The sequence below is a fragment of the Osmerus mordax genome, chromosome 2 (genome assembly GCF_038355195.1).
Source record: "Osmerus mordax isolate fOsmMor3 chromosome 2, fOsmMor3.pri, whole genome shotgun sequence".
NCBI lineage: Eukaryota > Metazoa > Chordata > Actinopteri > Osmeriformes > Osmeridae > Osmerus > Osmerus mordax.
In genome coordinates this window covers 8,582,342-8,591,562 of record NC_090051.1, presented here as the reverse complement: position 1 = coordinate 8,591,562, position 9,221 = coordinate 8,582,342, and the positions used below count along the sequence as shown (strand labels likewise).

Below are 9,221 nucleotides of genomic sequence, written 5' to 3'. Positions count from 1 at the left end.
ATGATTTGCTAGAAAAAGAGGGGAGTCGCAGTAATGTTTGTCAGCCATACTGACAGTTTTAACATTCTGAGTGGCGGTTTCGTCATTACACTTCGAGCTGTACAAATTGCTATAAAATTTGTATGTCCCAATATATCATTAGACAAAGGACTCACTTAATAAAGGCAAACAAATCAACAGTTATTGGCCAAAACACATTTTTGCTTCCTGCGGCCACGCCCAGTGATCACATTACATCAAATTGTTTGGACATCCTCAGAAGAGAGTTCCGAATCGTCATACCAAATTTGGTGTTGATTTCTCAAGGATTTGCTGAGATATGACCCAACTTCTGTTTGGTGTCTTTGCTGCCGATTTTGATTGGCTGTACCGGACAAACGGTTTTGAAAATCAAAAATCCTTTCGAAATTTTTAGTGAGGGTTGCTGTGATGATGATGTGTGCCAAAAAGCGAAAAAACTTTTTTCACTAATTTCAAAATGGCAGAAAATCTATATAACCGGATTGACGTCATAGGGTGTGTTGAACTCGTCTTGGTCCAGGGAATCCAACGGTACTAGTACCTCATTTTTGAAAATCGGTCATACGGTTCAAATGTTATGTGTGTAAACACGAGTCCAACTTTGACCCGTTGGTGGCGCTAGAGTGCTCCAATGGGAGACATGAAACTTGGTGAATATAAAGAGGGGACTGTGCTTAATGAATGTGCCAAATTTCACAACTTTTTACCATACGGTTCTAGGGGCTGCCATAGACTCCGACGGGAGAAGATGTGTAATAATAATATTAAGAAAAGGTAGAAACACTTAAGTGGCTCCGCAACTTTGCTGCTTGGCCACCAATAAGAAAAGGTAGAAACACTTAAGTGGCTTGGTCCAAGTGGTCCAAAAATGAACGAAATTATTCGAAAACACTGGAAATTTCACTGAACGAGATTCAAAGACGCGTCAACAAAATGTTCTTAAATTCCCATCACTAGGTGGCAGTAATGGAACGTAGTGGATGCCAACTGCCGTCAAAATTCACAAAGGAAGAAGAAAGGTAATCGTCATCTGTTTGCGCCGCTCAAAGTAACGCTCGTTAACTAAAAGGACGTCAGTGATAAGCGTTCCACGTGTAGTGTTGGGAACATGGCGCCGATACAACAAGAACCCGAGATCCAGTTTGCTCAAAGATTAGCATCTAACGAGAAACATATCAGGACAAAAGCAATAAAGAAGCTCAGAAAATATATAAATGTAAGGTCCCAGAGAATCAAAGGTAAGACGAAGGTCAACTCGTTATCGTCGTTAGCTGGTTATAAGGCAAATCCTAACCTTCACCATCATGCTTTAGTGATGGCATGAACTAGCTTTCCTTTTGCCATGCTGCTTCCTAAGCTAATTTACTTAGCTTAGTTTAGAACATGCACAACGAGTGTTTGTCAATTTGGTTTAGCTGAATACTGCACACATTGTATCTGATTTACCAAGTTGACTTTATACTTGCATGCAACACCTTGCTGATTGGTTGGTAAACAGTCGCACGCGCAGACACACTGCTTTGGCATCAATGTATTACTTTCAAACCTTTTGAATGTAGGTGGTTTCAGCGGGGATGAGTTACTTAAATTATGGAAGGGCCTTTTTTACTGTCTGTGGATGCAGGACAAACCACTTCTTCAGGTGAGTGTTTCTACGTTATTTTTATATGGCTCCACATGGGCAAGTGACTGCATTCACATTTTCAAATCTTAACTTTTGAATTCTTAATGGACACTTTCTGTCCCAGGAGGAGCTGTCAAATCAAATTGCAGGATTTCTGCACAACTTTCAAAGTGTTGACAGCCGTAAGTCCACCATCTGTCAGATTTTATAAGCAGTCATGTAGGCCATATTAACATTGTATATACCTTATAATAATTTACATTTGATTTGCACAGCCCTGACTGAATCTTCCTGGCCACACACTTATGATAATTGTTTTGTTTCTATAGAGTTTCAGTATCTGGAGACCTTCTTGCAGACCATCAAGAGGGAGTGGACTGGCATTGACAGACTGCGCATGGACAAGTTTTACCAGGTCAGTGTCTGTGGAATATGGTAGGAGAACCTTTATCTGAATAAAAAAATAATAATGGCACACTTAACAATAGTTCTGTATTTTTGGGATTATTACAAATTCTTATGAGTCCCATTCATCTGTCAGCTGGTTCGCTTGGTGTTCAGGCAGACTTTTGAGATGCTAAAGAAGAAAGGATGGGAGACTAGGTAATGGCTGAATCAACCATTTTACCTCAAACTTTTTAGTTAAATTGAATTTGATCGTTAAGACTAGTAGCTTGTAGTATATATGGTCCTTTTTTGGTTGTTTCTTATGTAATCCTGTAAATAAAAATATCTGGATAGAACTGCCTTAATGTACTTAACAATGTCACTAGACTTTTCTGATTGAATGCCGTTTGTTCTTCCACAGCGTACTTGCCAGGTTTTTGGAACTTCTCACAGCACAGGTCCTCCAGAGCACCAGTGGAGCACCTTGTGGACTTCTGTTTCACATTATGGACCTCTACATGACAGAGCTGGCTGGCGTGGGGTCAGCTGAGGTACGAGTTGTGGCTATTTCAACCCTGTAACTGCTGACTTGGGTTGTGTTTTTTGTGTGTTTTTAACCTGTGTTTTTAACCTTTTTCTGTTGTCCTCACAGCTCACTGCAGAACAAAATTTGACCTTCATCAAACCATTCTGCAAGTCAGCAGCCAAAACCAAGGAGTAGGTAGCTTAACAAGTCTGCGACCCACTCTGCCCCCCCAAAATGCTTTAACAAACTGTCACCCTCCTTTTATTCACCCATCTTTCCTTCCTTCCAGTCGCATCCTGCTTAGAGCCATCTGCAACAGCATATTCAGTGTCATTGTAGATCAGGCTCCATTTGCTATTGAGGATTTAATGAAAGAAATGAAGAATGCACAAACAGAAGATTCAGATTCAGGCCAGGCATCCGAGGAAGAGAATGTGAAAACCAAACCAACTGTCAAAAAAACCAGCTTGAAATCTTCAGGAAAGCCAACAAATGGTAGGCTTTGCACAACTACAAACAATTTATAAAATACTTGAGGCCTGCACCCGTGTCTCTCAGAACTGCCAGCATTTTTTCCCTCTGTTCTGTCCTTGCACTTGCGCACCTCATCAACTGAATATGAAGATGACGAAGAGGAAGACGAATTGTTCAACCTGGAGGATGGCTTGGACATTGAGTTACCAGATGACGAGGGAATTGGACCGGTTCTCCAGGTGATTGTTTAACGCACTGGCATGGTTTTATTGCAAACAATTGCACCTACAGAATTCAAGTTACCTTGTTCTGACAGCTGTTTTTTATTTCAGTTTGATTATGGTGCCTTGGCAGATGAGCTGTTTCAGCTCGCCAGTCGTAACAACACTCCTAGCTTTAACCGCCAGAAACTCTACAAAGTTATCAAAATGTCAGTATCACCTCCTGATCCCTCATATTATGAGTAATATATATATACTGTTACAATGCTACACACACACATGAGCCATCTTTTGAATTGTAATGTATTCTGACTGAGGATTTATGCGCTTTTCTCCTTTAGGCTGCGGGATCTCAGCGAAGGTAGTTCTCCATTAATTTATCGATATTCCTATTGATTAATGACCATGGCATCTGAGTTTGCTCTTATTCTCCATCTCCCCCACTTTTTTAGGAGCCTTTCCACAAGATGAATACCCAGAGGAGGTATCAACGGACGAGGATGACGATGAGATGTTTGGAAGCAGGAAGAGGATGAAGAGGGAGATGGGCCTAGGGGAGAAGGAGGAAGAGAATGGTGTGAAAAAACTCAACGGTAACTCAAAATAGTGGCCTGTATAAGCATTTGTGGCAATTTAGTTTTGGTTCTCTACTCCAGTACTTATAGATTCTTTGTAGGGGTATAACTATCCAATCTGTAATCGATTCATCGACCAATAGCAAACAAATTGGTGACATCAATGTGACGTATAAATGCATTTGTTAATTTTCACACCCAACATCCGTGAGATTACTGTCGACACTACTATGCAGTAGGTGGCGAGATGCGGTTTAAGATTGTTGCAGTCTGCCAATTAAAGCCTTGCTTGGGTGATCTACCAGTTGTCGAACGACAATGAACATGCCCAGACAAAATGAGACAGTACCATGGAGTGAAAAGGAGCTTTAACAGTGCTAAAATAATCTGTCAAAATAATGTATTTATGCTTATAATTGTCTTTTATGCACTTTCTTAGGAAAAACTAAGAACAAGTCAGAAAATTCTGAAAAAGGCAAACCAATAGAAGCCAAGAGTGATGCCACCAGAATGAAGAAAAAGAACAAGGAAAAAGAAAAGGGACAACATGCCGAAGAGCATAATCAAGAGGTAGAAGAGTCAGAGGTTAAAGCATCTGAAGACTCAGTCCTGCCCGCTTCATCAGTTTCACAAAGAACGAGTGATAAAGACGTAAAGAAACTAGTGCCCTTACTGAGCTCTACTGAAGTAAAGACTGAAACCACTGCCCTATCAGAAGCCAGAGAGACTGATACTACCATGGATAACCAATCAGAAACACCACTGGCCACCACAATAGTCGTGGGGAGCAGATTTTGTGTGACATTCACTGAGGCAGCTGAGGGCAATCAGAAAGACCAATCAGAAATTATGGCTATAATGGAAGAGCCACTGAACAAGTTAGAGACTGTGTTTGTAGCCACTGCTTCTTCAAAGATTAGAAGGAAGAAAGCCTCTGACCCAAAGGTGGAGGAACTTAGTGTGGAGGTTGCCGAGGCAGCGGAAGGCCAGTCTGGTACCCAGGAGGAGTCCATCACGTGTGCAGCAGAGCCACAAACTGTTACTCAGACTCCTATAGCCAACATCCCTGGAGGCAAGAAGTGCAGAAGGAAGAGTAACAAACAGCAGGAATCTGAGAAAACGACAGCAGAGAGAGAAGAGAGTCTAGAAACTGAACTCCAATCTGCTCCAACTAACACTGAGGAACCCCAAACAGAAGAAGCTCCACTGAAAACCAGAAAGAGAGCTAGAAAGCAGAATGTAGTGACACAAGAGGAGAGTGCAGAAACAAATATAACACCTGCTGAAACATCAGGGGACATAGACAGGACACATACTGAGGAGACAACTGTTAATGCTGTTCATTTGAAAAAGAGGAAACGGGTGTCAAAGGCTAACTACCAGGTGGCTGATGAGGATGGTGAAACACCGCCAGAATCAGAAACCACCTGCCCAAGGGGTTGGGTCACAGCGATGACGACCATTAAAAACACACACAAACACCAGTCCACCATCCAGAAACGAGAGACCAAAGATCAGGATCAGCCAGCTGTTGACAAGGGCTGTGTTGGTGATGGTGAGGTACCAGCAGAGAATGAGCTGCTTGTGACTCTGAAGAAGGTCAAAAAGAGAAAAACATCTGTGATGATGGAGGTGGCCAAAGAACTTGAGGCAGTGGGGGAGGAGGCTGCTCACCTGAGCACTCAGCCTGAGGTGGAGCCAGGAGACAAAAAGCCCAAATTGAACAATGTAAGCATATGTGTTTGCTGTAGTAAACCTGTCCTCTATTTTACACACTCTTGTATTCTAAGTGATAAATTGATTGCAGCAAATTTAACTTAAATACGGTCAATTTATTAAAACTTTCAGGACGGACAGGAGCCGACCGCCACAATAAACACCAAGAAGCTGCAGAAGACTATAAAGGACAAAGCTGGCTCAAGGAATGACTTCATTATCTTCCAGAATAACGCCACCATCCCAACACCTCTCTTTTATAAGACTGCCAGTGGAGGCTCCAGCACAGATTCAGCCAGTAAGAAGGTAAATAACTCATGGCTAGTATGTTGGGCTTCATCTGCTTAATAATTAGGATATTGTCTTAATTATTTGGTACATTATTTGTTATATAAAAGGAAGAGAACCCTTCAAAAGTCTTCTGGATGTAATCACCAGAAAGTCATTTTGGAACAATTATGGAATGTTCTTGGCTATGATTCTTATTCTATGCCAGTCTTATTCAAATAAATATCTTAATTGCTGCTAAGTTTAAAAAATACATTAAAGAGCAAACTTCAGGGGCTTGCATACATGTCTTACAGAAGTGTCAGATACCAAAATCTGAATCCAAGAAGGTAACATTTGGCCTGAAAAACAACAAAACTGCAGGTAAGACGCCATTTACAAGCAGCTTTATTTTTACATTATGTCCAATAAGACATGGACATCTGTCCAATATAATTGTTTTCCTTGACTGACTTATGATCCATAGTCTGAGGTTTTGATATTCTTTACCTTTGACATTTCACTGATTTCTTCACAAACGTGTCATACAGAGTTCAGGAAAAATGATCGCAGCCTGCTATTGAGTCCAGAAGGGCCATCTCGAGTGCCCTTTGACCCCCAACAGAAGCCCCTGTTTGGAGTCTTAAAGTCCCCTGCATTATCTTTTACCGGCAGCACCAAGAGCATCCCTAACGGACGTCCCACTGCTGCTGACTTTTTCTAGTTCTTGGGTGGGCATGACTGACCATGGATTAAAATCCCAGCGAAAATAAAACATTTTACAACCATGTCTTTCATCGAGTTTGACAAACAGGTTTTTATAGGGTTTATGTTTCGATGTTTTTTGGCTGTTCTAAATTAGCAAACATTTGAATAAAACTTATATATTGATAAAACCAGACTCATAATCAGAAAGGGTTGAACAGCAGTTTTACAGAGTGGTACATGTAGGCATAGGTCCTCCAGTGATGATTCTATAAATCATTTTGGGCTTTATAATGTTTTGGGAATCAGGGGTGTTGCTAGACATAAAGCTTTACTGGGGCACAGGCCCTTCATTACTCAAATCAATTTTTCTTGTGCTTGCTGTGTGCAGGAAGTGTACAACACAATGCACTATACAAACTTGCCTTGCTTAACCCAGTATACGTACAGTTAAGGGGCTTAAGTTTGATATTAGCGTTGTCAGTTACATCAATAGGTAATGCGAGCGTGCCAGCCAATTATTTGTTTTTTGAAAGGTTTGAGCGCGAATACTGTTTTTGTGCTTCATGTAATATGTTAGATTCATGTTTGTCAAAATAAGGTGATCGGTAGGCCTTTTATTTAGAAACTTTTAGTTTCGTAATGTTTTCTTAGCTTACCTCAATTCTGTGTGCCGCTGCAGTGGCTATCAGTGTGTGGACATGGAATTCTGTGGCCACGCATCAGTTTGTATTTTTAGTTAAACTGTTGATTTTACATGTGTTGATTGGGATACTGAGCTTATAAATCTAAATTAATGCACCGACTAATAAAGTAAATTGTTCAAACGCTTTTTTTTTTTTTTTTACTGGGGCCAGCAGAAATATACAGGGCAGCGTCGGAAATACACGAGGGCAAAGGGCAAAAATGCCCCTAAGAAATATCATTTTGCCCCTGATATCACTAGGAGAGGGGCAAAAATTGCCCCTGTTACACACTCCCCTTCTGACGGAGGAGACCGAAATAAGCCTCTGCGTCTCCGTTTACGGATGGGCGGGCGCACGGATACGGACGGATAGATTTCGTTTATGGTTCTCCATAGGCTGTGGGTGCTGAAAACAATTCACCGCCAGAAGAGTAGGTGGCGCTACGTTTTTTTGTAAGTCGTCGAGTGTTTATTTACCTAGGTTATCGAGAAGTCGGAGCAAATTTACAAATTTGCCGTTTCATCAATAAAATCTGCACATTTTCAGCAACTACACTGCCAATTTCTCGTCACATTTTAATTCAGATGCTGATTTACATGTACTGTTTAGCTGAAATATGAATTGTAAAAACTCAATGGCGGTCAAAGGATTTTGTTCTCTTGTTGGTCACGGCAACCGCGCCCCTGACGCAAGCGGTTCTTAATACGGACCAATCACAGCCAAGGGGTATCTATAAAATGACAGACGGACGGATAGTCAGGAAAATCAGGAGGTGCACGTAGAGCTCTCCGAGGGGCTCGGAGAGGGCGTTCCCTGTCTCCGTAAAAACGCAGAAGTATAAATCGGCCTTTAGAAAATTCAGGAGGTGCACGTCGAGCTCTCCGAGGGTTGACGGAGAGCTCGTAGAGGGCGTTCCCATGTGTCCGTTTTTCGAAAAACGCAGAAGCATATATCGGCCTTAACGCGCCGCCACACGTGGGCACTACAATGTGGTTGAGGAGGTGAGGTGGTGTGGGAGACCAAGCAGACAAACAAGGGGGTACCGTTCAGAACTAGGTTTATTACAAACCAAAACAGGTAAATAGGAAAAGGGGCTGGGCGGAACCAATAAGCAAAGAAATTAAATATCCAAAAGACCCCTAAGCTTTATAGCCTTCAGTACCTAGGCTCACTACCTAAAATAAGTACAGGGGGTGGTCCGCCCAGGGGGGTGTTCCATCAACGTTGATTAAAGATCCTGTAAAGTGGACCTGGAAACAAGTTTTAAGTTCGCCACACCACAGAATAATGTGTTATTAACTACCCATCCAAATTCGAATTAAAAAATAACACTGACAAGTATGTTAAATTAGGCTTTGAAATCGTGAAAAAATCAGCAGTCTTCTCTGCTTGAGACTGGGGGGGCGTGTCGCCTGAAGGAGCTGAAGCTCTGCCCCTCGCTGCCTAGTGCCTACCTCGGACCCAGATAATGGACGCTATGGCAAGCCGAACAAAACCGTATAGAATTAGAATGTATTTGTTCAATGACTGGAGTCAGGTGGCTGAGCGGTGAGGGAATCGGGCTAGTAATCCGAAGGTTGCCAGTTCGATTCCCGGTCATGCCAACTGACGTTGTGTCCTTGGGCAAGGCACTTCACCCTGCTTGCCTCGGGGGAATGTCCCTGTATTCACTGTAAGTCGCTCTGGATAAGAGCGTCTGCTAAATGACTAAATGTAAATGTAAATGACTGAAACATACAGATGCATATAAATGAAATGTTCCCCTGAGCTGTAACAGTAAAAATGGATACCAGTGACAGCAGACAGTGAGCTCTCCAACTAGGCTACTTCTAACACATTAGCTATCATTTCACCAAAATACCATCATTCTACACCGAGTAGCCTAATATCAATTTAGCGGTTTGCACTAACTCATAGCAGAGATACCTCTGGAAAAGTTATCTAGTATAATTATGACAAGCACACAGAACTGAGTGATGAACTGCTGGCGGCGGTGGATGGTCCAGGTGCGACCGGAGG

At 42.0% G+C, this 9,221-nt stretch overlaps 1 protein-coding gene across 2 annotated transcripts; it reads left to right on the top strand.

The window, feature by feature from the left end:
- The first annotated feature begins 1,119 nt into the window (after positions 1-1,119).
- On the top strand, positions 1,120-7,641 carry LOC136933349 (ribosomal RNA processing protein 1 homolog B-like). Of its 2 annotated transcripts, none has more exons than XM_067228665.1 (16): positions 1,120-1,259; positions 1,581-1,663; positions 1,770-1,827; positions 1,975-2,060; positions 2,187-2,248; positions 2,454-2,583; positions 2,685-2,749; positions 2,848-3,053; positions 3,183-3,271; positions 3,365-3,462; positions 3,595-3,614; positions 3,706-3,846; positions 4,268-5,556; positions 5,677-5,850; positions 6,129-6,195; positions 6,363-7,641. In XM_067228665.1, exons 1-16 carry the CDS (start codon positions 1,130-1,132, stop codon positions 6,533-6,535), a joined length of 2,871 nt encoding a protein of 956 aa, XP_067084766.1. In that variant the 5' UTR covers positions 1,120-1,129; the 3' UTR covers positions 6,536-7,641. The 2 variants fall into 2 exon arrangements, with proteins under 2 accessions (XP_067084766.1, XP_067084775.1); XM_067228674.1 differs by having other exon boundaries at positions 1,223-1,237; positions 6,363-7,635.
- The last annotated feature ends 1,580 nt before the right edge of the window (positions 7,642-9,221 follow it).